Raw genomic sequence first — 27,941 nt, 5'->3', positions numbered from 1 at the left:
GACTCCAATTTGTGCATGTAAATGGAGAGTCCTCTTCACACACTGAGGTAATTATGGAGTTCCACAGGGTTCAGTGCTAGGACCAATTCTGTTTACATTATACATGCTTCCCTTAGGCAGTATCATTAGAAGACATAGCATACATTTTCACTGCTATGCAGATGACACCCAGCTCTATCTGTCCATGAAGCCAGATAACACACACCAATTAGTTAAACTGCAGGAATGTCTTAAAGACATAAAGACCTGGATGGCCGCTAACTTTCTGCTTCTTAATTCAGATAAAACTGAGGTTATTGTACTCGGCCCTGAAAAGCCTAGAAATATGGTATCTAACCAGATTCTTACTCTGGATGGCATTACCTTGGCCTCCAGTAACACTGTGAGGAACCTTGGAGTCATTTTTGACCAGGACATGTCCTTCAATGCACATATTAAACAAATATGTAAGACTGCATTCTTCCATTTGCGCAACATCTCTAAAATTAGAAATATCCTGTCTCAGAGTGATGCTGAAAAACTACTTCATGCATTTATTACTTCCAGGCTGGACGACTGTAACTCATTATTATCAGGATGTCCAAAAAACTCACTGAAAAGCCTTCAGCTGATCCAAAATGCTGCAGCAAGAGTCCTGACAGGGACTAGAAAGAGAGAGCATATTTCTCCTGTTTTGGCTTCCCTTCATTGGCTTCCTGTTAAATCCAGAATTGAATTCAAAATCCTGCTCCTCACATACAAGGTCTTAAATAATCAGGCCCCATCTTATCTTAATGACCTTGTAGTACCATATCACCCTATTAGAGCACTTCGCTCTCGCTCTGCAGGCCTACTTGTTGTTCCTAGAGTATTTAAAAGTAGAATGGGAGGCAGAGCCTTCAGTTTTCAGGTCCCTCTTCTGTGGAACCAGCTTCCAGTTTGGATTCGGGAGACAGACACTATCTCTACTTTTAAGATTAGGCTTAAAACTTTCCTTTTTGCTAAAGCATATAGTTAGGGCTGGACCAGGTGACCCTGAATCCTCCCTTAGTTATGCTGCAATAGACATAGGCTGCCGGGGGATTCCCATGATGCATTGAGTTTTTCCTTTCCAGTCACCTTTCTCACTCACTATGTCTTAACAGACCTCTCTGCATTGAATCATATCTGTTATTAACCTCTGTCTCTCTTCCACAGCATGTCTTTATCCTGTCTTCCTTCTCTCAGCCCAACCGGTCGCAGCAGATGGCCGCCCCTCCCTGAGCCTGGTTCTGCCGGAGGTTTCTTCCTGTTAAAAGGGAGTTTTTCCTTCCCACTGTCGCCAAAGTGCTTGCTCATAGGGGGTCATATGATTGTTGGGGTTTTTTCTCTGTATCTGTGAAGCGCCATAAGGCGACTTATGTTGTGATTTGGCGATATATATATAAAATTGAATTGAATTGAATTGAAAATGTATATAAAAAAATGTCACCACTCCATTGTCCGCCCTCACTCCGGTTATGATTTGTTTAGCCCTAATACCACGCAGTTGAGTGGCCAAAAGCTTACCGGTCTTTGCACCATGTTCGTAAAAATCGTTCTTGTTTCTAATCAGACATTCTTCCACTTGTCGAGTGGAAAGTAGGTTGAGTTTGGTTTGTAGACTTAAGCGTTCTTTGTATAGCGCCAGTGATGGTGACTGAGCGTACTGCCTGTCGATGTTTAAAATCTGGTCTGAAATAAGCCTCTGCTCCCGCTGTGCACACTGTCTTTTAAATGCTGCCACTGAGGAGATTTCTCCTCTCAGGAATGCCTTCAGAGCTTCCAACACCGTCTTGTTTGGCATACCAGGTGTTCTATTCTCGTTAAGAAAATTTTTAACTTTAGAAGAGATGTTAGAAACAAATTGTTCATCCGTGAGCAGCAATGGATCCAATCTCCAGAGCTTTCTCTGAAAAGCAGCCCTGAAAAGCTACTTTGAGCACGAGGGGGGCATGATCAGAGACAGTAATGCTTTCATAGCTGCAGAATCCAATACTATTAATTAGCAAATTATCAATAAAAAATTATCTATTCTAGTGTAGGTGTGGTGTACATGTGAGAAGAAGGAATAGTCTCTACCAGTAGGGAACAAAAACCGCCAGGGATCTGTGAGACTATAATCTTCAAGAAAAGACTTGACATAAGTTGCAGATTTGTTAAGAGTAGCAGCTTTGGGGGATGAACGATCTAAAACCGCATCCAAATAAAGATTAAAATCGCCAGAATTAAAGAGTGAGTATTTAAGTCCAGGAGGTGTGAAAACAGGCGTAGAAAAAATTGCACATCATCAAAATTGGGTGCATAAATATTGGCCAAGGTCACAGACCTGTCGCAGAGTTTGCCAGACACTATTATAAACCGACCGTTTTTGTCTGACACAACAGTGGATGGAACAAATGTGATGTTCCGATCGATAAGAATAGCTGTACCCCTGGCCTTTGCTTTAAAATTAGAGTGAAACATCTGTCCTGACCAACATTTCGCCAAGCGTGAATGATCCGAATCCTGCAAGTGAGTCTCTTGCAAAAAAACTATCCCGGGCTTAAATTGCTTCAGGCGTGATAAGGCTCTCTTTCGCTTTATTGGGTGGTTCAACCCCCTCACATTCCAGCTAACAAAGGTAAGATTACCACTCATCAAGGAAGTCCCACATTTTTATGTGCAGAGTTGCCCAAGGAGGGAAGGGAGGGGACGAAAACAACAACAACAACAACAACAACAACAAAAAACATGACAACCAACCCCACCCCAGAAATAAAATGCAATACAATAACATATCACTGCGTAAAAAAAACAAAAAAACCCAATACCACCACCAATATCTCCCCAGCAGGTTGCAAAAGCAACCGCGTAAGCCCCTGCTTTCTTCCCATACTAGTCCCAGTTTTCAGGACACGAAGAAGAGAAAGAAAAAAGAACAAGAACAAATCCTACCCGTTGTTTCTACGCATGCGCACAACACAAAATTCTGTGGCGAACCGTCCTGCCTTTGTGAATATAAGCTACAAACATACTTTGACTGGTAAAATTAAGTGCCAAACCGTCCTACCTTTGTAAATGTGACGTACAAGCATACTTTAACAGCTATAATTAAGTGGCAAATCGACCTACCTTTGTTAATAAGAGCTAGAAACATACTCTGACGGGTAAAATTACGTGCCAAACCATGCTACCTTTGTGAATGTTACCTACAAGCATACTTTAATGGGTAAAATGAAGTGGCAAACCGTCCTGGCTTTATGAATGTGAGCTACAAGCATTCTCTAATGGGCAAAGTTACGTGGCAAACTGTCATACCTACTTACATTTGTGCTGGAATTACTCTGTGACAGCAGAAATGTGCATAAACTACTTACGGTAGGACGTTTTGCCAAAGTAGGACGTTTTGTCAGAACACCGGAAAACGGAAGTCCAAGGATGGAGCTTTTAACAGTTGCTTCTGCGTCCTCTCCAGTAGACTTTGGGATACACAAAGTTATCCCTCATGCTATGGGCCGGGAGACAGTATCTTGAAGCTTAAAAAAGTTTGTTTGATTCTGAGCTAAGTCTCTTTAAGGCACAAAACCTACTATTAGGTTTGTTTTCTACCAAGTCTCCATCACTCCCTCTGACTTACCTCTCACTTCTCTAAGTTGTGTAATTCTGAGATATACAATATAATCTGTAGTCTTTATTGCAGTTTGTCAATTTGTGAGTGTTCTTCTATCCAAGCTTTCTGCATGTTTTCCCAGATTACCAATGATCCACAAGTGTCTGTTCTTCAATCCCCCAAGTCTGGTGGAGGGGTGAGGAGGAGGAAGAGAGACTGGGTTATTCCTCCACTCAGTGTTACTGAGAATAAGAGAGGAACCTATCCCCTGAAAGTAGCTCAGGTATGAGGAACTGAAGGACCTTGTGAAGAATTTGACACTAAAGTGCATTGTAAATGTTTATATGTTTCCTCTGCAGTCAGCAAGTCTTTTCCCCCTATTTTGAATTCTCATTATTGAATCTGCAGAGTTTTCACTTTTCTTGGATGTGTCTTTGTCATAAGCTGACCTTGTTAACTTTAGTTGAGTAAAAATATGTACATTTTTGGTGAAAGAAACGTTATTTCTTAAATACAGATCAAAAGTTTATTTGCTATTTACGATAATGAGAGCAAGATATTAGCAGTCAACAGTAACTGTCCCACACCTGGGGGAAAAATTAGAATAACAGATTTATCCTAACCAGAGACCACATACACACATACAGAGTCATGTTTCACCCTATTTACATACAGTTGAGCTTAATTTGTCTCACCATAAATGTATTGATATCCACTGCAAGGAAAGAAAGTAAAACGTTTAGTCATATTTTGTGTTTGAAATTTCAGCGTTTAAATGCTAAGCCTGGTCCTGCTGGAAATTTCTTCCTGTTAAGAGTGGTTTCCCTTCCCACTGTCACTAAGTGCTTCCAGACCAGCTGATTCTTGAGGTTCTTTCTCAAATATTGTAGCATCTTTAGGCGGCTTTTGTTGTGAATTGGTACAATATAAATGTGGCGAGACGAGGTTGGGATATAAAGTAAATACTCTTTGCAGTTTTAAAAAGACAACGCCACCCTGGGAATTTCACCCAGAGAATACTGAAAGTAACACTAAATCACCAGAAAGGCACTTAGGTTCGCTATACTCAGTCCAGAGACGAGGTTCAATGATCAACAAATTCACAATTTATTGGTAATTATTTAAAACACCGAATAAAAACATAATCATAAATATTCAAATACAAATATGCTTAAAAAGGTATTCAGAGCTGAGGCTTACCAGTGGAGGGGCAGGGATGCCACACACAAACTAAAGAAAGAAAACACACCAACACACAGGTGCAACACACTATCACACTAATAAACTAAACAAGGCGGGTGTGTACACTCAAGGGATCCCACCACCAAGGCACCCTAGTCTCCTCCACGTCGGCACTCCGCATCTGAATAAAAGAAACAAAGAAAATTTTAATATATTACAACAAACTAATGTGTAGCACCGGGGGATAACCCAACTGCAAGACCACACTGGTGATCTACAGCTAGAAAAAGGGCCTCCCACCAGTGGTGTAACAAAAATCCAAACTACAAATCAAAAGCAATAAAACAACATACAATCTGGATAAAACTCTAAAATCTGGAGCAAACGGAATCACCGTACTGCTCCAACTTGCCGTCCACACGACGATAAGTTAACAGTCAATCAATATGCACGCCAGCTGACTCCGATAACCGGCATGCATATAGCCGTTGTCCACGCCGACGTCCACTGTGAAAGCTGACAGCAGCAGGGAAAGAATTCTCACAACGGGAACAGACGGTAAAAGCACAGCAAGGCAAAACAGCAGCACTTCAGTTCGCGTAGCTTAGCGCAAAACTAAGGTCCACACTTCCTGCGAAACATAATAATTACTATAAACGAACAATAGAAGGCAGAGAGCGTAACAAAAGTTGATTACGTACCAAGTAAGCCGGGTCATAGAATGTAAGCAGAATAGCTCAGAGGAGGCTTCTATAGCTACGACCAGCCGCGATGGAGACTTTAGAGGAGTAACCCACAAACGATCTCTACCACACCGAGGAAGTCAAGTGACCAAAAAGGAGATCACAGGCAAGCAATGCAGAGACACTCAAATGGCCACTATTTATACCAGCGCCCCCTAATGGGCCAGGCTAAAAGTGGGTTGGACCGAGGGATAACATTCATCCTGCCACATTCTACCCCTCCTTCTTGCATCGTCGCCCCGACGATGAATTACAAAGACACCCAGATTAGTCCCAAGGCCTAAAAAATGCAGAGACAGCATGTACCCTAGGCTCAGAAATAGAGTTAGCAGCCCCTTGTGCCACCTCCCCTGTTGGTCTTGGGAGATGATGGATGTTTGAATGCTGGCCAGCTGTGGACCGGGTTGTTTTTCGCACCACCACATTTCTTGTATCAGAACTCATAGAGGGAGCAGGAAGAGAGCTAGATGGAACTGGTGCTACACTCGGAGTAACCGTACAAGTGGCTGGGACATCGGAAGTTCGGTCTTCTGGCCGGAGCAACAACTCAGGGCTACTTGGAATCACTGCCACTGGGCTGTAAGATGGTGAAACATTTACTTGAGGAGCTCCTACGCTCAGGAATAACAGGTCACTGTCACTTGATGAGTCATGTCCTGGTTCTGGGGAGGATATTTCTGGGCCACGTGGGCTACTGCTTGGAGCAGGCCCTTCTGATGGTGTGGCTGCCGTTATCACAGCCTTCAACAAGGTACGATGAACATGCTTCACACTGCTGGGATCATCTGCAGGTGCAATGGTATATACTGCCCCACCTCCTTTAGGTGCCTTCAGGATTCTATATACCACGGGTTTCCATCGATCTTGGATTTTACATCTCCCTCTTCCACTCAGATCGCGCAGGAACACCAACTGGCCGTCGTTCAATGGTGCCTCTTTCACCTTTTTATCATGGTGCCTCTTTCTGCGGTCGGCAGCCAATTGCAATCGTTCCTTGGCTCCTTCATGTACAACCTGTAGCCGGGCTTGATGCTCCTGAATCCACTCGTGCACATCTCCACTGATGGGGTCCGGTACTCTGCCCAACAGAAAGTCCACTGGCAACCTGGGTTCTTGCCCAAACATCAATAAGAATGGGGTTTCCCCAGTAGCCTGATGGGGAGTGGTATTATAACAGTAGAGTAACTGGGGCAAACATACATTCCAGTCTCTTTTTCTGGATACTGGCAGGGTCCGCAACAAATTGTGCAAAGTCCTATTAAAACGTTCACACTGACCATTTCCAGCCGGATGATAAGGAGTAGTGTGGGACTTCTCGATACCATAAAACCTGCAGAGCTGCTGGATCAGGGAGCTTTCAAAGTTACGACCCTGATCGGAATGGATACGCGCTGGTACACCAAACTTTGAAAACCACTCAGTCACGAGAACCTGGGCCACTGTAGCAGCACATTGGTCACGAGTGGGGACAGCCAATGTATACTTGCTGAAAACATCAGTCATCACCAAAACGTTCTCCAGCCCATTCCGGGAAGGTTCGAGCAAGGTGTAATCAATGGCCAAGATTTCATTTGGTCGAGAAGCCAACAAATGTCCCATGAAACTTTGAGCTGCTGGTTGGGTGTCTTTTGCAACTTGGCAACGTTCGCATCTCTGACACCAACGAGCTACCTCAGCAGACATACCGGGCCAGTAGCACCGTGAGCGGAGAAGCGCTAGGGTCCTTTCCACCCCTTGATGGCCATGGTCCTGATGAACATGAATCAACACCTGCTCAATCAGTGCACTAGGCAGCAAAAGCTGAAGTACCACCTCGGCACCGTCAGGGCGATGAACCTGACGATACAGAACTCCTTCCCTTTCAATCAGACGATCCCATTGTCGTAGCAGCACCAGAGCAGGTGGAGCAAGCTGCTGCCGCTCCTCAAAGCTGGGTCGCTGCTTCCGTCTCCAGAACACCAAGATCTCCTTTATCACTGGGTCGACCTGTTGGAGGGCATGAAGATCAGGAGTAGTGAGATGGGGCAAAACCATAATGGCAGCTTGTGATACCTCAGCTGGTCCCAGCCGCAAGGCTTGTTGAAGAGGTCCAGGCAAGGCTGTACCAGGAACCATGGCTTTAATCTCCTGAGGATCAGGTGGATGCTGGCGAGATAAAGCGTCTGCGTTCTTATTACTCCTTCCTGACCTGTACTTTAAGTCGAAGTCGAACGAAGCGAGCTGAGCTGCCCAGCGCTGTTCAGTAGCCCCAAGTTTAGCAGAAGACAAGTGACTAAGAGGATTGTTGTCGGTGTAAACAATACACTTGTGGCCCAACAAGTACTCTCTAAATTTCTCAGTCATGGCCCACTTAAGTGCCAAAAACTCCAGCTTCATGGAGCTATAATTTAGCATATTGCGCTCAGGGGGCCTCAAACCCCGACTGGCATAGGCTATTGGCCTCACCTTACCTCCCTGCTCCTGGGAAAGCACTGCCCCTAGGCCGGCATGGCTGGCATCCACTTCTAAAATAAAAGGCAAAGAGAAATCTGCATAAGCGAGCACTGGTGCTGTTGTCAGTTTAGTCTTTAATGCCTCAAAACTTTGAGCACACTCTGCAGTCCAGTTCTCCACGACACCATGCTCTGACCTCTTCTTTGATTTTCTGCCTCCCCACTCTGCCACCAGTCTATGCAGAGGTGCCGCCAACTTGGCAAAACCCTCTACAAAACGGCGATAATAGCTGGCAAACCCAAGGAAGGAGCGTAGTTCCGAAACAGTCTTAGGAGGCTGCCAGTTAGCCACCACTTCCACCTTGCTAGGGTCCGTAGAGACACCTTGATCAGAGATGACATGGCCTAGGTAGCGAACCTCCCGCTGGAAAAAGGCACATTTGGCAAGCTTGGCTTTTAAACCTTCCTGCTGAAGCCGACCTAGCACCACATCCAGCCGCTCAAGATGTTGCGATACTGTTGATGAAAAGATTACAATGTCATCAAGATAGAGAAGCAGAGACTGGCACTGTTGATCACCGAAAAGGCGTTGCATTAGTCTCTGGAAGGTGCTAGGGGCATTACAGAGCCCAAATGGCATTCGGTTCCATTCAAATAGGCCGAAAGGAGTACAGAAGGCAGTCTTGGGCCTATCCTCTTCCGTAACTGGGACCTGATTATAGCCACTTGCTAAATCCATGGTGGAAAACCAACGGGCACCAGTCAGCGCATCTAAGGATTCTTCAATGCGCGGCAGGGGGAATGCATCTTTCCTTGTCTTGTTGTTCAGTTGCCGATAATCAACACACATGCGCGGGCTGCCATCCTTCTTCTTAACGAGCACAATGGGAGAAGCATAGGGGCTGCTACTCTCTCTAATCACCTCGGCCCCTAACAACTGGTTAATATGCTCTTTCACAACCTCGTACTCTGAAGGGGGGATGCGCCTATAACGCTGCCGCACGGGGATATCGTCTAAGACTGGAATGTCATGGGAGATCAAATTAGTGCAACCCAAATCAGTGTCATGAGCAGAAAAGACCGAGCTGTATTTCTTAAGGAGAGACCTCACCTGTCCCTGTTCCTCTGCTGACAGTTTAGACAAATCAATCCCTTCCATCTGATCCTGCACAGTAGGAGTGGCGGTGTGAGATGCCATTGTGGCTACGTTAGGGAGTACTTCTATCACACCAGCGGGCAAACTGACCACATGAACATCTTCCAGGGTCCCTATAATGGTCCTAGGGTAAAGCAAGACCGCCGTAGTCCCTACATTAACAACTGGTATGTATGCAGTACCTCGAACCACTCGAACCAATGCAGGGGACGCTAAAAGTCCAGCAGGCAAGTTAACATCAGTAGGTTCAAATAACACAGTGGCACCTGAATATTGCTCAGAACAGGTGGCAGCCACTACTTTCATTACACCACCCGGAATGCAACATGCTCGCTTACCCCTCACTCTCACATGGCCAGACAAATCCAGTGGGGCTCTTATACTAACGTCATGGCACTTTTGCAGCGCCTGCACAAGGGGTTTAGGGGCCTCTGTGACAAAGCCCAAACTAAACAATGCTTCACCGTGTTGCCCAAAAAGCTCGTGGTAACACTTCCGAATGACATTCATCCCCAATACACCCGGAACCGTGGAAGGTCCTGCACCTGGAGGATCTTTAACGACCAACACGCCACACTGTGGAAGAAACTTGTCACAGAGCTCTACACTTAGCTCGATATAGCCAAGGTAAGGAATGGACAACCCATTAGCCGCTTTAAGCTGCAACCAATGACAAGCTTGGAGACGCTCTTGACCCCAGGACTCAAAATGCTGGCGGAAAAAACTTTCAGTAATGGTAGAGACCATGGACCCCGTATCAACCAAACAAGGTACTTTTATACCGCCCATGTCCACATCTATATGAGGACAGGATGAAATTAATTTCGAGACTGCCTCTGGACCATTAGAAACAACCCTTGAGCCAATAGACACCCCACCCGAACTGTGGCTCGGCAATACGGAGGGTGCTAGTTTTCCGAAGCCGTATTTAAAGGAGAGTGCCTGCGGTTATGCAGAGGGGCCTGCGAAGGAGGCCGGGAACGAGGAACGCGTTCCCCATCACACTCCCGAGCAAAATGTCCAGGTTGCTGACAACGACGGCATATAATGGAGTCGCCCCGTCCTGAGCGAGGCATTCGATGGGGGCCCTGCAATCGAGCAATGCTCTGAGTGAGCTGATTAAGTTGCTCCTGCTGGCGCTTTAACAATTCCTTCATCTCGCTCATCTCAGACAAATGGGTAGACTGAGCTATTCCTGAGGGACCGCTATGGACCCCATACTGAATGCCATAAACAGAAGGGACAGAACTGCTTCTATGCCTAACGCCACTAGGCAACCCTTCACGTTCCCACCTAATAGCTTCCCCTCTAATCTCCAGCAATGTCAGTGTTGGCTGCCTCCTTACTAGCTGCTTTAACTCCCGCCGCAAGGTACTATCTAAGACCTGTTCAACAAATTGATCTCTTAATAAAACGTCAGCATTGGGCATGCCATTGGGGGCACTCGATTTAACTTTTTCCATAAGACCCAAGAGAGCGAGGGAAAACTCTTGCAGTGTCTCACTTTCCTGCTGTTTTCTAGAGAAGAAAGCTTCCTGCAATGCTACATAGGAGTCTGAACAGCCATACAGTTCTTGCAATATAGTGATTATCTTAGCAGGATCAGTCCTCTCTGCACTAGAGCGATATTTAATCTCCTCACGTGCTTCTCCTTCTAGGTGGTCAAACAGGAAAAATGCTTTATCAGCCAAAGACAAATGACGTGCTCTAGCACAACCTTCTATTTCCTCCAACCATTCATTCAACCCTATACCTGATTTTCCTCTAAACATAGGGCACTTTCTGTCACGGGGCACAAAAACTAGTCTCTCTGCTACAGAGACACCAGCCGTTGGGGGGTTAACAGATGATGCAGTTGAAGTAGAAGGTGTAGCACTAGTACCTGACCCAACAGCCCTCTCCTGACGCAGCCTCTCATTGTCTGCTTTCAGCTGCGCGATCGAGTCCCTGAGTTCCTGTAACTCTTCCTCCATCTCTGTAACACAGCTGTGAAATCCCACACCAAAGTAGCTGCTGCTTTGCCTTTATTCTGTACAAAATAATATAAAAAAATAATTTACGTTACACCAAACAAAAAAAGAAGAACACACGTCTCTGTTTTAAAGAGTATATCCTGTCGACAACAACGCCAAGTTTGTGGCGAGACGAGGTTGGGATATAAAGTAAATACTCTTTGCAGTTTTAAAAAGACAACGCCACCCTGGGAATTTCACCCAGAGAATACTGAAAGTAACACTAAATCACCAGAAAGGCACTTAGGTTCGCTATACTCAGTCCAGAGACGAGGTTCAATGATCAACAAATTCACAATTTATTGGTAATTATTTAAAACACCGAATAAAAACATAATCATAAATATTCAAATACAAATATGCTTAAAAAGGTATTCAGAGCTGAGGCTTACCAGTGGAGGGGCAGGGATGCCACACACAAACTAAAGAAAGAAAACACACCAACACACAGGTGCAACACACTATCACACTAATAAACTAAACAAGGCGGGTGTGTACACTCAAGGGATCCCACCACCAAGGCACCCTAGTCTCCTCCACGTCGGCACTCCGCATCTGAATAAAAGAAACAAAGAAAATTTTAATATATTACAACAAACTAATGTGTAGCACCGGGGGATAACCCAACTGCAAGACCACACTGGTGATCTACAGCTAGAAAAAGGGCCTCCCACCAGTGGTGTAACAAAAATCCAAACTACAAATCAAAAGCAATAAAACAACATACAATCTGGATAAAACTCTAAAATCTGGAGCAAACGGAATCACCGTACTGCTCCAACTTGCCGTCCACACGACGATAAGTTAACAGTCAATCAATATGCACGCCAGCTGACTCCGATAACCGGCATGCATATAGCCGTTGTCCACGCCGACGTCCACTGTGAAAGCTGACAGCAGCAGGGAAAGAATTCTCACAACGGGAACAGACGGTAAAAGCACAGCAAGGCAAAACAGCAGCACTTCAGTTCGCGTAGCTTAGCGCAAAACTAAGGTCCACACTTCCTGCGAAACATAATAAATAATTACTATAAACGAACAATAGAAGGCAGAGAGCGTAACAAAAGTTGATTACGTACCAAGTAAGCCGGGTCATAGAATGTAAGCAGAATAGCTCAGAGGAGGCTTCTATAGCTACGACCAGCCGCGATGGAGACTTTAGAGGAGTAACCCACAAACGATCTCTACCACACCGAGGAAGTCAGGTGACCAAAAAGGAGATCACAGGCAAGCAATGCAGAGACACTCAAATGGCCACTATTTATACCAGCGCCCCCTAATGGGCCAGGCTAAAAGTGGGTTGGACCGAGGGATAACATTCATCCTGCCACATAAATAAAAGTGAATTGGGGGCCACGTGAGCTCAGTGGATGAGCAGGCAACCACACGTCACATGGCTGCAGTGCAGCAGTCTGAGTTTGACGTGCAGCGCTTTCCTGTGTGTGTGTTTCCCTTCTACTTCTTCCCCGTTTTCTGTGTATCTTCACTGCTACATTATCCAATTAAGGTAAAAGATGATATTATAGAAAAAAAAACATTAAAATGGTTAGCACCAACAGTAAGCTAATTAGTTAAAATTAGTAACTGTAGCTTGTCTTCTGATAAAAAAGAAACACATTTAAAAAATCCCAAGTGCTTAGAGAATCTAGCAATCTTGTTGATTTGAGGAATCTCTTGATATTTTTGAAGATGAACTTCCACGGCTTCTTTATTGTTGCATAACCTTTACCATAGACAGTGAGAGTGATCTAACTCCGTCCTGTGTGTTTTTTCCAGATCCGCTCTAGTGACGATAAAAAAAAGAAGCTCTTTTACAGCATCACTGGTCCTGGAGCTGATCTGCCCCCTGTTGGTCGTTTCAGATTGGACAGAGAGTCGGGCATTCTGTATGTAACACAGCCACTCGACAGAGAGGAAACAGCCAGTTACACGGTAATCATCCTCACTTTGTCCAAATGTGTTCCAAAGTGAGTATGTTTTAAAGATCACTTAATAATAAAAACCTTTATCCTGATTATTCTATCATGTTGTTTTTTTGTAACATCTTGTGTTTCAGGATCATATTGAAATTAATTCAGTTTTTTAATCAACTACAGACAATACTTCACAGTTAAGAAATAAGATTCTTGATGTGCAGATCAGTCTGAAATGTTCAGTTTAGATAAGTATTAAGAGTCTTTACTAGTTTTACTAGGTTTGTTAAACCTTTACAGCTGGACATTGCAGGTCTTTTTGGCTGTTTTGAAATGGAACAGACAAAAACCCTTTTGAGAGACAGAAACAAGAAGTCAAGTGACGCCTCACAAAACCTACTGTAAATGAATCAAATGTGTAGAGGCAAGACAATAAGTCTTTTCATTTCATTTTATTTCTAGAATTTTAAAAGAATTCAATTCAGTTTATATTAAATTCACCAGTCACACTGAAATCTTTACCTTGTTTGTATTGTGTGTAATGTTGAAGGTGAATCAAACATGTTGAAATCTTCTGCCTGTGTAGTTTGAAGCACATGTTGTGGTAGATGGAGGGGGACAAGCTGAGTATCCCATGGAGATTATAGTCATTGTGATCGACCAGAACGACAACAAACCTTATTTTACGGTGGAGTACAACGCAAATGTTGCTGAGGCCACGGCCATCGGTATGTTTAAACATATTTTTGACATTATTTTGTTTTTTGAGATATTGAACAAGCAAACTTGTTGGCACTTATTTGCAGTTTTCTTTATTTTTTAAAACTATCTACAATTCTCATCAATAGAAATCAATGTAGTGCAGAGGTTTAAATGCAATGAATTTTAAGATAACCTTCAGAAAATTACAATGTGGGTTGGAATGAAATTAGACTTTTTACGCTAACTCTATTTTGATTTAATAAATTCTTAAATGAAGCAATGTGAAGACCTTCTAAAACTTCTGCTCTTTATTTCCTTTTTCTGAATTCCTCCACTCCAGGGACTGAGGTGGTTAGGGTTGAGGCCAAAGATGACGATGAGCCAGGTACTGACAACTCAGAGCTTTGGTATCGTATTCTGAACCAGGACCCACCGCTGCCCACTGACAACATGTTTGAAATCAACCCAATTACTGGAAGTATCCGAATCACTGGTAGAGGACTGGATAGAGAGGTAAGACTTGTTAAACATATTTAACGTACAAGTGTCCTTTTACACCTAAGTACTGAAAAAAGCATTTTATAATGAATCAGGATCAGTAGTCTGCCTGTCACTGCTAGAAATCAGTCAGAAAGAGGGTGCTGCATCAAAACACTGCTGGTGATTTCTTCAATTGTGAAACTTGAAACTGTTTGCCTTCAAATAAAAGTTTTACTTAATGTTGAAACCAACAGATTTCATGAGGCTACACTTTTACTTTACAGGCTAACAGTCTCTATTTCTGGCTTACATTTCACCAGTGGCCCCCAAACCCCGGGCCAAGTCGTTTGGTACCGGGCTGCGAGAGTTGAGGCTCGGGTGTGAAATTCATGGTTTTCAGGGTTTTTATTGTTAACTCGGTTTCCCTGGGACTTTTTCTGGGGGTTCTTGGGAATCAGGGCTATCCGGCCTTCAGTTAGCCATTCCAGGTGTGGAAGAGGTCTCACTGACAAGCAGCTGGTTCATTTGTACTTATAGGCGTTCACATGGAGTACAGTATGTTTCTTCAGTCAGTAAATGTGAACCACGTCGGGGCCTGGTGCTGTCCAATTCTTCATAGAGACCCTTTCTTGGCTGTCTGCCACTATGATGGTTACCCGTACCTGTTCAGGAAAGTTGCTGTTGTCTGTTCTTAGATCCACTAGCCACTGAGCATTGGCGTTATGGGTTGCGTACTTCTATATGCGCTTCGAATATTGCTTTGTCTACAGCCTTGGTGATGCTATTCCCATATTGTTCCCCTGCCATTCTGTTGCTCACCCCTTCAGTGGAGAACAGCTGGTTTATTCTGTTGCCTTCTATTACTCTGGTATAGTTCTTTAAGCAGCTGGCCCAGGCTGTAAGTCATTGTTTGGCAGTTTCTAAGGTCTAACGTATGGACAGCTTGCTGTACTTACGCACATTCTTCATTGCACCTTTCTGCAGCTCCGATAGTTGGCAAACTTCCCTCCCTGCCACCTTGAGCATACATAGATCAAGGTATGCATGGTATATATCAATCATAGACAAAAAATGCCAGGACTGATTTTTTTTTTGTCCCAGTCCAGTCTGGCTCTAGTTAAGATAGGAATCCTTGCACTTGGCAGCAGTGTTGGGTAAGTTACTTTAAATTAGTAACTTAGTTACATTACTAGTTACTTCTATCAAAAGTAACTTAGTTACTTCAAGTTACTTGTTACCTTCAAAGTAACTAGTTACTAGGGAAAGTAACTTTGGTTTTACTCAGAATTCTCTTGTTAATGTGTTGCTTCCATAACTTTGCCAGTCTTGTGCGCCTTTTACATCCAACACAAAAACTGCAGTCGTGGTGCTTTCGATTGTACTCAGAACTCGGAAATTCTGCCTTCTGAATAGGAAGATGTAGGTAACACCAGACTGCAGATGAGTTGCATACAGGGCTGGACTGGGACAAAAAATCGGCCCGGGGATTTTGACTAGAGACCGGCCCACCATTATAGGAAAAATCATAAAGCCTTTGAATGAAAACCAACGCTGTTGTGACAGTGATGTACACTGTTTTGATGGTATATATGTCTCAATCTATCAATCGTTTGTTGTAAGATTAAGATAATTATTTTTTAAAAGCTAGATATTTTAAATGAGAATAAGAAAGAAAAGTATTTCTTTGTGCCCCCCTCTCCCTGTTAATGCCCTACATGCCCCCCTGGCAACACTTTGCTAGACCCGCCCCTGCACAGTTACCAGCTGTCAGCTACTTAGAAAAGGATCCTGGTGTTATTTGTCTCTCAGAAACAGTTCATAACTTCCCTTCAACTCATTCATGTCACCTAAAAGGTAAACCTGTTTCTCCATCACCTGTTCAGCTCTGATGATCCAGTAAGGACATCTCCTGGTTTCATCTTCATGTTTCCCTCTCACCACATATCCAAACCGACATCATGACCAGCAGCTTTACAGCTGTGGCTCCAGCAAACATCAGCTGATACTAGAAAGTAATATTAAATAAATTCTAACAACAGCTGATCAAGCTTAAACGTGCTGCTGTTGTTTAGCGCGACATCAGCTGGTTTCCTCTTTCTGGCGCAAAGTGGGCGATAAACAAACAAGAGAGCCGATCAGCTGATCATTGATCAGTTTCATGATTGAAGTAGAAACAGGAGAGGGAGGGGGGAGAGAATGAGAGAAGAAGTGGCAGCTGACAGCGTAATGACAGAATAACTCCAGCTTTGTGTTTTTCCATTCTAGCTGACAAACTGTGTTCCTTTTCACCTCAATACGAAACGCGTAATATTTTCTCTGAATAAGAGACGATTCGGTTTTTTAGGGGACGGTTGGCAACTCTAATAATTAACTTTATGAACAAAATAAAGTTCAACATCAGTAACATAGCACCCACCCAGCTGTATAGAAACCCAGTCATGCTAGCTAGCACGCAGTACGGGAAAAACTCCACCTAAACTTGTTTTTTTTATTGGTTTACCCAGATAGACTGCAGGTCATAACTTCTTACCTGAAGTTCAGTTCACCTGACACTCGGACCGGCGCCCGCCTCGGGTCTCTCTTCCTTCTCCGTCCCCTTTCTCTCATCCACCTGCTTGCCTCCACCACTTGCTAATGTTACTGAATCTGTGGAAGCTCTGCGATGTCACCACACGAAGTAACGAGTAACGAGCCTATCTAAATCCCAGTAACGACTAACGCGTTCCTGATTTTAGCATAATAACTAGTTACCGTGCTCGTTACCACAATAATAACGTAGTTACCCAACACTGCTTGGCAGTGTGTAGAAGCAGTAGGTACCCCACCTGTCGAAACTGGGGTGAAGCACACCAAAACCTTGGTGAGTCGTGGTCACATGACCTAGGTGTTTTGAACCACGCTTTGGAGCGGTGTATCGAAACTTCTGCGCTTCGGAAGCTTGACACAGCGTCGACACGTCTGTTTCGAACTTCCCATGCCAAACAAACAGCCTCCTGCTAGCTGGTCAGGGAATACACTATATTTAAAAAGTTTCGACACGGCTATTATTAGTTAATGGCATCAGGTTTACAGGTATTTGTCATAAGCAAAATATAAAATGAGTTTCGCTTCAGCCTTTCGGCAGAGTGCCAAGCCTTCATAGATGAACGACTCTAGTCAGCAGTTTGAAAGCTGTGTGTTATAGAAGTGTGTAAACCGATGTCAGTGTTTCTTCCTTCCTGTTGATGAGCTGATCTACCTTAACAGTCCCTGTATCTTAACAGAAATATCCACAGTACACTCTGACAGTGCAAGCAGCAGATATGGCGGGAGAAGGGTTAACTGGACAAACCAAAGTCATCCTCACGGTGACGGACAGCAATGACAACGCTCCAGTCTTCACTCAGAGCTCAGTAAGTATGAAGTAACTGGAAACTTCCTGTTTAACTGCTGCTTTTTCACTCTGTTAAAGCAGAACATTCATCCTGTATCTAAATGCATTACTAATGTTGCACTCACACATAGTAAAAACAGCAAAAACCCACAATAGAACAAAACATGTCCACAGCACTTTAGCAGCTGTTCAACATGTGCTACATTTTGTGTGTAACTTTGGCATTTACATGTGGACAGCCGGCAATGAGTAAAATACTGCTGTCAATTTAAGTAAAAATTATTAAAGAAATTATAATATTTATATCTACATAGTAGAGCTGCCTCCACGTAGTTGACAACTAGTTGTCACAATTGAAAATGTAGTTATCTATAGATTTTGAGATGCATCAGGGTGCCCTGGTTTGTACAGGGAATAGTGAGTCTTTGACAGCACATGGAAAATATGCTAATATGGTTAAAAACACTTTTGTTCCATTTTTAGTGAATTAACTTTATTTAATAAAATTCCACAGCTGTGCAGTAAGTAATGAGCCCAGTATAATGACACAGACTACAAAATGAGGCCATTATTCTCTATCCCTAATGAGGAGGCTTTAGATCTGTTTTCACTGCCATCCTTTATTTTCTCACAGTATAATTCAACAGTTGATGAAAACAAAAAGGATGTTGTGGTGGTTAGGATGATAGTAACAGATGAGGATGAACCACAAACTCCAGCCTGGAACGCCAAGTTCAAGATCGTCAGTGGTGATCCTGATGGAGTTTTCACAGTAAAAACAGGAACTAACAAACAGGAAGGAATCCTTTCTACTGCAAAGGTAGGAAGAAAATCAGGAATTCATTCATAATATTGGAAGATAATTGTCATCAATGAGTATTTTCTTTAGTCGATGGAAGTACTTTCTGTGATTTGTTGTAACTTAACATTGCCAACACCCTTATGTTTTTTTTCTCTTCCTTCCAACCAGGAGCTGGACTTTGGGACGGCCAGCAAGCACACTCTGTTGGTTTCAGTGGAGAATGAGATTCCTTTTGCTGGTGTTTCTGTGGTCACTTCTACCGCCACAGTGGTGGTGAATGTGAGAGATGTGAATGAAGCTCCAATATTTGATCCAAAGGAGACGCTTGTGGTAAAACCAGAGGACCTTGCTGTGGATGAAGTCGTGGTGCAGTACACTGCTTCAGACCCAGACACTGCACGCAAGCAGACAGTCTCGTAAGTCAAACAGGACAAAAAAACGCCTTTTTACTATGAACAAATTTCTCACTGACAGAGACAATGTATCACTAACCTCATAAGTGCCTCAAACATTCAGTTTTTCAGTCAAAAGTACACTATAAAAACACTTCATTAGTACCCAGACTTTGTTTTTTGGCACCTGGCAAACCGACTGAGGGGCTGTAAAAAAGAGGCGTTCAGTTTCCAAACAGGGAATAAAAGTCTGTAAAATGTGTAATATTTCCTTGTAAATTTACATAAATAATAAATTGGTGGAAACAATAGTCGAAGAAAAGAAGTGACTATATATCCATTGATCATTTGAAGGTAAAACTATAGTATATATATCATTTATTTTTGGCTCCACCCACATGGAAAAGAAATAGTAAAAACTTATATGTGATTACTCATGAAAGTGGCCACTTTCATATATTGTTTTAGGGAGTATCCAAAACATACAAGTTTCATTATATAATTTTTCAAGGGATCTTATATCTGTTTTCACTCTTATATGCTTTTCATACAAGTTTCACAAAAGACAGATACAAACTTTATAAGATTTATATACATCTTTTCCATATGAGCATAGTTGGTTTGGCAAGTGAGAAGTTGTATCTGAAGAGAATGTCCAGACTGCTTCAAGCTGATAGGGGGGCAACAGTGACTCAAATAACCACTAGATATTCATAGGTAGACATGCATAACCATCATATGAAGAGCAGCATCTCTAAATGCACAGCACATTCATCCTTGAAGCAGATGGGCTACACCAGTGAACCATCACAGTGCGGGACACAGTTGTTAGCTAAAAACAAACAAACAAACAAACAAACAAACAAACAAAATACAGTTCACTTGGGTTCACCAGAGTTGGAAAAACAAAGATTGGAAGAATATTGTCTGGTCTGAAGAGTTTTGATTTCTGTTGGATGGTAGGATTACATTTTGACAAGCATGAAAGCAATGAAAAGCATGACTCCATCCTGCCTTATGTCAACAATTCAGGATGTCAGTAATGGTGTGAAAGATGTGTTCTTGGCACTTTGAGCCTCTTAATACCAATACTAATTCCACGGCCTGCTTCTGGCTGTATCCCTGCCTTCGGTGTACCAATCTTCGTATTGCTGCTTCCAGCAGGATAACACACCATGTCACAAAACTCAGATAATCTCAAACTGGTTTCTTGAACATGACAGGTTCACTGACTACAATTTGCATGATGCTGTCAGGTCAATATAGACCAAAATCTCTGAAGAATGTTTTCAAAATAGGTTCCAGCCCAGTACTACCACTGATTACCAGAGAGAGATGAACTGGTTCTCTCTTTTCTTTTCTTTTTTTAAAACACTTGATGTTAACAATAAATGTAACAATCCTAACAATGCAAAGTGTTGACGTACTTTACAAAAAAACCCACTTTGTATATGTAATTCAAAATAGATGTGGTACACAAATATTTCTAAAAATATTTGTGTACCACATCTATTTTGGCTACCTCTGGCTACCCTCATAGTACATTTGGTTTGCTTATCAAAGCCCCAAATATAAAGAACGTGAGAAACCTGTAACAGTTCATTTGTCCAATTACAGTTATCATAACACCATGGATTAAACATGAGGGAAGAATTAAGAGATAAAATAATGATAATATTAAGAAGAAATATTAAAAAGAAGAAATATTAAGAAGAAACATATAAGATATTAAGAAGAAAGATAACTATTATTGTCACTCGTGGTCTACACAGAGCTACATTTGCATAATAAAAATACAGCCCGACAAATGTCCAAAATCAAATAACACACTGTGCCATATTGTGAAACATGCTAATTCTAATCATCCTGCCTGCACAGTATTACCATCTTTTCGGTGACTGTCTTGTACAGGTACAAAATAATGAATGACCCTGCAGGCTGGCTGAACGTGGACAAGGACACAGGTCTTATTAAAGTGAGAGCGTCCATGGACAGAGAGGCCATCTTTGTCACAAACAACAGATACATCGCAACCATCGGGGCCTATGATGATGGTAGGTGGGAGTTAAGACTGATGCAGATTATTATCATCATTTGACTCCCATACACAATGACCACTGATATGATTTCATAAAATAACAAGTGTCTGAATAATTACACTGGTAAACAAGAGTTTTGCTGTGGCTCTTTCACCTCTACTTTAACAAATCTGTACAATGTCAGAGATGAACATGAGGAAAGAGTTTATCAAGAAACAAAAGTGATATCAGGGAAACAGGCAAACAAAATGTATTTTATTGTTCACTGGATTAAGGTGTGTGTGCACGTGCGCTCGCTCTTTGCAATACAAATTCCAGTACAAACAGATGTTCCTGGCATGCTCACAGCTAATAACATTGTTGCCCTTTGTTAATGGGTTGCATTTATATAGCACTTTTCTAGGCACCCAAAGCGCTTTACAATTCCACTATTCATTCACTCTCACATTCACACACTGGTGCAGGGAAACTACAGCTGTAGCCACAGCTGCCCTGGGGCAGACTGACAGAAGCAAGGCTGCCATATCGTGCCATAGGCCCCTCTGGCCAACACCAGTAGGCGGTAGGGTAAAGTGTCTTGCCCAAGGACACAACGACCCAGACAGAGAGAGCAGGGGGATCGAACCGGCAACCTACCGGTTACAGATAAGCTCCCCAATCCCCTGAGCCACGGTCGCCCTTTGTTGCAGTACCTTCAATTATTTGTGTGTCAATTGTCAGTTATGTAAGAACTGAAAGACCAGAGGAAAGTCTCTGAGCGTTAAAATTTGGACTATATTTCACTTTGTCGATGGAACCCACCTGTGAACATCTGTGTTTGTTCTGTGACCAGATGCAGTCCCAGCTACAGGAACTGGTACTCTGATCATTCAGCTGGAAGATGTCAATGACAATGCTCCCATCATTGAGCAGCATAAAATTATGGTATGTCTTATTTCCCACCAGCTCAACAGGTGTTTTCATCTAACACATCAAATAGTGGTGCAGGATGGGTGTATTTATTGAATCTACCGACTTCAAGATGCGATCAATTAAAAAGTTTAACCAAGCCCTATTTATGCAGTCATGTGATACAGAATATTAGCATAAAGGCTTTGTGTTTCCTCAGGTGTGCAACAAGGATCCAGCTCCTCAGCTGCTCTCAGTAACAGATAAAGACGGACCAGAATTTGGAGCTCCCTACTCGATGTCTTTACAGGGCATGTCAAAGACCAACTGGACCGCTAGGATGAACGACTCCAGTATGTAAACTGTATAAAGTGATGCTGTCCAGTCACATGGCCAGAATTTGAAATATTTTGAAATAGAAACGTAATATATTTCATGACTTGTGTTGAGATTATTTCCTGCGAATATCTGTTTTGGGTTTTTTTAGGAACAGGCATCATCTTGAATTTAGCCACTGAGCTGCCCAGTGGAAATTACAGTGTTATACTGAGAGTGGCAGACAAGCATGGGTTGGGGCAGGACAACATCATCAAAGCTGAAGTGTGCGACTGCAAGGGAGAAGATTTGATGTGTACTCAGCGTGCTTTAGGTGGCAGCAACCTGCCCATTATTCGGGGAGTACTTGGAGGCATTCTGCTGCTCAGTGAGTTGTGAATGGATTTATAACTTGTAGCCTCTGTTTTCTTTCCCAGCTAAGTGGATTTGGTTGGTTGTTGTGTGCTAAACTTTGTGCTCTGTGTTCAGTGCTGGTCCTGGTTGTGCTGTTTGTCAGTCTGAGGAAAGAGGAGCAGAAGGAGCTAACATCTAAAGACAACATCTTCTACTATAACAGAGAGCAAAGTAGAGAGGATGATCAGGTAAATGGACACCAGTTCTGATTGCAGCGTTAGCCTCATCCACACCTGTGTCTTCATCCACACCTGGTCCGGCCTCTGTGTCTTCATCCACGCCTGGTCCGGCCTCTGTGTCTTCATCAACCTCGTCTGCTCCTGCCTCGTCTGGTCCTGCGGTTGCCACACCGTCATTGGACCCAGCTCATCCTATTCCGCCTCGCCTCTGCCGGCCGCTTTCCTTTTCGCCACCGCTGGCTTCGCGGTCGTCCTCCGGACCTGCTCAGTGGCCACCACTGCCTTCCAAGTGGCCGGCCTCCTGATTTGTTTTGTCTGCACCACCGCCGTTGCCGTGTGCACGGTCGGCCCCCAGAACTGTTTGTACGGTTAGATGTAACGGTTTAGGATTTGTGTTCTCATGTTTTGTGTGGGTTTAGTTCCATGTGTCATTTTCTGTCTGTCTCTCAATGTCGAGTCTGCGTCTTTGTGTAGTGATCTGCGTCTCATGTGAGTGTGTTCAGTTTACCTGCCTTGTCTCGTCTCGTTAATTACTCCCAGCTGTGTCCACCACCTGTAATCTCTCTGTGTTTCTCTGTGTGTATTTAAGTCGTGTCTTCTGTCATTGTAGTTGCTGGTCCGTCTGTGTATCTACCATGTTCCTTTCGTGTGTTCTCCCTGCTGTCACAGTCATATACCATCTTCCGTCTTCCTTCATGTTCAGGTTCGTGTCCTTGTTCAGGCTCAGTAGTTTAGTTGTCCAGTATAGTTTAGTTCTCCGTTTACCATTTGTCCATCTATATTTTTGTGTTTAATAAACCACCCTCACACCTTTGCAAGTGCCTGCGTTTGGATCCTCCTTTATTTCTTCCACACGGCTCATCTCACTCACCGTGACACTTCCGTTGTGTTTTGGAGTTTGTATGTGCTTTGTCTCTAGGGGCCACCGTATGTGACTGATGCAAGCCAGATCCTTTTATTTAGCAAAACTGTGATTAATAGTTAAATATTATTGTTGAGGGGCACAGACAGGACTCCACACGTACACTTAAAAAAAAGAAAAAGAAAAAAAAAGAAATTGCCTCAACAAAAGGGCACTGTGGGCACCCATCAGGGAAGGGACGGGTGCTCAAGCCCGTCCCGCCCCACCCCGCTCTGCACGTGCCTGATTTTAAGTATAAAATGGAATCCTGTTGTTGCATAGAGAACAGAAGTGCACCAAAAGTTTGTGGTCACGTGACCTGTGTGCTTTGAACTGCGTTTCCAAACATCTGCGCTCGACACATTGTCGAAATGTCAGTATCTGCAGAATGTGGCTTGCTGAGCTCAGACTCAGAGCACTGTTGGTAATACTGCTGCCAGCTCCTACTATCTGCTGTGTATCTGTGAAGTCAAGGGCGTAGATTTCGTTTTGGCATTGGTGGGGACGAATGATTCAGTTTTTTTTCCCTTTTGTCTTTGCTTCTTGATAACAAAAGGAGAAATGTACTTGCCTACATATGCTATTCTACATGCTTTTAAACCATTTAAAATTACAATTGATAGTTTTATATGTGAGTTATATAATGCTAAATTACAATTAAACAAATGACTAAGTATTTTAGACTTTAGTTTACTTCAGCCATATTCAATATAAATCAGGTATCATACAAAAATAAAAATAACTTCATATTCAGCAGGGCTGGACTGGGACAAAATATCGGCATTTTGACTAGTGACCGGCCCACCATGGTATTATAGGAAAAGTCATAAATCCTTTGAAGCCTTTATAATTAAACTTAAACCTACACCACCTTCCCTATTCTGGTATTCTAAACAGTAACACCCATCCATCCATCCATCCATCTTCATCCGCTTTGTCCGGGGCCGGGTCGCGGGGGCAGCAGCCTAAGCAAAGAGGCCCAGACCTCCCTCTCCCCACCCACCTCCTCTAGCTTATCCGGGGGAATACCAAGGCGTTCCCAGGCCAGCCGAGAGATATAATCTCTCCAGCGTGTCCTGGGTCTGCCCCGGGGCCTCCTCCCGGTGGGACATGCCTGGAACACCTCACCCAGGAGGCGCCCAGGGGGCATCCTTGTCAGATGCCCGAACCACCTCAGCTGGCTCCTTTCGATGTGGAGCAGCAGCTGCTCTACTCTGAGCCCCTCCTGGATGGCCGAACTTCTCACCCTATCTCTAAGGGAGAGGCCAGCCACCCTTCGGAGGAAGCTCATTTCTGCCGCTTGTATCCGCGATCTCGTACTTTCGGTCACTACCCACAGCTCGTGGCCATAGGTGAGGGTAGGGACATAGATCGACCGGTAAATTGAGAGCTTCGCTTTTACACTCAGCTCCCTCTTCACCACGACGGACCGGTGCAGCGTCCGCATTACTGCAGCTGCAGCCCCAATCCGTCTGTCGATCTCCGGCTCCCTTCTCCCATCACTCGCGAACAAGACCCCGAGATACTTGAACTCCTCCACTTGTGGCAGGAACTCATCCCCGACCCGGAGTGGGCACTCCACCCTTTTCCGGCTGAGAACCATGGCCTCAGATTTGGAGGTGCTGATCCTCATTCCCGCTGCTTCACACTCGGCTGCGAACCGTTCCAGTGCGAGCTGGAGGCCCTCACCCGATGAAGCCAACAGAACCACATCATCTGCAAAAATCAGAGATGAGATTCTGAGGCCACCAAAGCGAAAGCCCTCCGCCACTTGGCTGCGCCTAGAAATCCTGTCCATAAAAATTATGAACAGAACCGGAGACAAAGGGCAGCCCTGGCGAAGCCCATCACCCACCGGGAACGAGTCCGACTTATTGCCAGCAATGCGAACCAAGCTCTTGCAACGGTTGTATAGGGATTGAATGGCCCGTAGCAATGGGCCAGACACCCCATATTCCCGCAACACCTCCCACAGGACACCCCGAGGGACACGGTCGAATGCCTTCTCCAAGTCCACAAAACACATGTAGACTGGTTGGGCAAACTCCCATGCACCCTCAAGTATCCTGGAGAGGATAAAGAGCTGGTCCAGTGTTCCGCGACCAGGACGAAAACCGCATTGTTCCTCCTGTATCCGAGGTTCGACTAAACAGTAACACCTCATTTATAATTACATATACCTATAACTAAAAGGGTTGCTAACTCCCAGCAAAAAAAGAAAAAAAGTAGGGAACCACTCCCCCACCCTCTGCCTCAAGATGCTTAACTAACAAAACCGATTTAAATTTAATGCGCGTATAAAACAAATGCACATAAATCTATTATTTTTCTCCAGTAATTAAATAGATTCAACATCTTTCTTCAACAGAATTGCAGACTGCACAGAAGGTACCTTAACAAAGTAAAGAATACTATAACTTACTAGGGTATATACTAACGAGACTTAATATTTACTGAATACAATAATGGATTTCTATACATTTTACATCAGATGAAAATGTTGGTTGAAAGATTCAGGTAATTATTGTTAAAAGCGAGACATTTTAAATGAGAATAAGAAAGAAAAGTATTTCTTTGTGCCCCCCTCTCCCTGTTAATGCCCTACATGCCCCCTGGCAAAACTTTGCTAGACCCGCCCCTGCACAGTTACCAGCTGTCAGCTACTTAGAAAAGGATCCTGGTGTTATTTCTCAGAAACAGTTCATAACTTCTCTTCAACTCATGTCACCTAAAAGGTAAACCTGTTTCTCCATCACAGCTCTGACAATTCAGTAAGGACATCTCCTGGTTTCATCTTCATGTTTCCCTCTCACCACATATCCAAACCGACATCTTGACCAGCAGGTTTACAGCTGTGGCTCCAGCAAACATCAGCTGATACTAGAAATTAATATTAAATAAATGCTAACAACAGCTGATCAAGCTTAAACGTGCTGCTGTTGTTTAATGCGACCTCCGCTGGTTTCATCTTTCTGGCGCAGAGAGAAAAGCCGATCAGCTGATCATTGATCAGTTTCATGATTGAATTAGCAACTTTCTAGCTGAAGTAGTACGGGACAAATCGCGTTCCTTTTCACCTTAACTTTAAAGTTTGACCTCCTCGGCTGTAATTGGTCCAGGCCAGAGTCGATCATGACCAACTGGCCAATCCACCACCGTTCATTTATACCGTTAAAAAAAGAAAAGGAAGAAAACCCCATCGGCCCATAAAAACGAAAAATCACGAGCGGCCCACTGGGCAAATGCCCGGTATGCCCGATGGCCAGTCCAGCCCTGAAATACAGTCATGACAATAAACATGAGTTCAAGGACTTAACAACATTACTTCAGTTATGTTGTCAGTGACCTCGCCTCTCCACCTCTGTCTGAGCTACAACATGGCAGAGCTGCCTCTGTCACCTGATAAATAACAGTGAGACATTCAAATACATGCAGTCACACATGTGCTTCAAATACAGTCATTGAAACAACAGGTCATCATCCAATTCCACCTGTGATCTTGTGTCACCATTACTCTCTGAGCTTTGTGTTGGTTCTTCTGTCACCTGACAAATAGGACATACATGACAATAAGAATAAAATGTGCAGCTGCTTCAGTGTTTCTGTCAAATTGTGCAGATCTTGACTCATCAGTAATGTTTGTAGGGTGAGTGCATTTTTACAACAATTTGTGCAAACTGCACTGCAAGGTGGAATATTTGCAAAATCGTGATTACCTCATGATATTTTGTCTCAAAAATTAACCCTATGAATATGTCAGTGCCATTAGGATAAAATTGTCACCAACATTTTGACTTTAGACATATAATTTTAACAGCCTCTGTAAACTAATATCCTGGCTCGCTCGAGGCTACGTTTTCTCTGACAGTTTCAATCAAAATTAGAAATGCTGCTCTTGGAGTGCTGCCTGTTGTGCAGTTAGTTTCCAAAACACGTTATTAATGGGTACATACAATTTTAGACTAATGTGGGCCAAAGCCTAGCATAGCCTGTAACATTATTATGACGGACACATTTTATGAGTGAACTTGAGTTTAAGTGACTTACAGGTTTCTTTGAAAAATACTTTCTTATATCCAGGTTCTTCCTTTTTGCTGCCATCCTCCTCTCCTCCTGGCAGCGCAGGCTTGCCGCTGCTAAAACTAAACAGAGCTCACTGAAAAGCACAGCCAATCACATTGGCCATATTTCTCACATGACGTAGGACTCAAGTAGAGAACATAATTTAACTCTTTCTGCACCGCTGGGTGAATGAGACGCTGACAGATGTTTTTTTGTTTTTTCTTTCTATTGGGTTGTTTTTCTTTACTCAAAGAGATCAAATTATTGGTGGGGACAATTCAATAATTGCCGGATATTGGTGGGGACATGTCCCTTCCGTCCATGCCAAATCTACGCCCTTGTGTGAAGTACTCAGGAACAGAAACAG

At 43.5% G+C, this 27,941-nt stretch overlaps 1 protein-coding gene and 1 long non-coding RNA gene across 3 annotated transcripts; one reads left to right on the top strand and one right to left on the bottom strand.

Annotated features, from left to right (window-relative positions):
- Positions 1-591: 591 nt before the first annotated feature.
- Positions 592-23,419, top strand: LOC308388869 (B-cadherin-like). The gene is made up of 12 exons (XM_080869827.1): positions 592-3,872; positions 12,891-13,046; positions 13,614-13,755; positions 14,070-14,242; positions 17,473-17,601; positions 18,217-18,402; positions 18,553-18,800; positions 20,688-20,830; positions 21,648-21,739; positions 21,924-22,056; positions 22,191-22,406; positions 22,508-23,419. Exons 1-12 carry the CDS (start codon positions 3,720-3,722, stop codon positions 22,639-22,641), a joined length of 1,905 nt encoding a protein of 634 aa, XP_080725953.1. The 5' UTR covers positions 592-3,719; the 3' UTR covers positions 22,642-23,419.
- Positions 4,673-12,439, bottom strand: LOC308388870. Of its 2 annotated transcripts, XR_013970188.1 has the most exons (4): positions 12,194-12,439; positions 11,507-12,119; positions 10,985-11,131; positions 4,673-5,287 (listed from the first exon to the last, which is right to left on the bottom strand). It is a non-coding gene; the product is annotated as an uncharacterized lncRNA (long non-coding RNA). The 2 variants fall into 2 exon arrangements; XR_013970187.1 differs by having other exon boundaries at positions 11,507-12,439.
- Positions 23,420-27,941: the final 4,522 nt, after the last annotated feature.

This window comes from Rhamphochromis sp. 'chilingali', assembly GCF_963969265.1.
Source record: "Rhamphochromis sp. 'chilingali' genome assembly, chromosome: 20".
Lineage (NCBI taxonomy): Eukaryota > Metazoa > Chordata > Actinopteri > Cichliformes > Cichlidae > Rhamphochromis > Rhamphochromis sp. 'chilingali'.
The sequence above is the reverse complement of the archived record's forward strand: the minus strand, read 5'-3'. Positions and strand labels throughout refer to the sequence as shown.

What these genes read in the sequence shown, in the direction of transcription:
- LOC308388869 (XM_080869827.1), top strand. Translation starts at nt 3,720, where the DNA reads ATGTTTTCCCAGATTACCAATGATCCACAAGTGTCTGTTCTTCAATCC. An exon ending in TGCTGAGGCCACGGCCATCG is followed by an intron (nt 13,756 to 14,069) that starts GTATGTTTAAAC and finishes CCTCCACTCCAG; the next exon opens with GGACTGAGGTGGTTAGGGTT. An exon ending in TGGAGGCATTCTGCTGCTCA is followed by an intron (nt 22,407 to 22,507) that starts GTGAGTTGTGAA and finishes CTCTGTGTTCAG; the next exon opens with TGCTGGTCCTGGTTGTGCTG.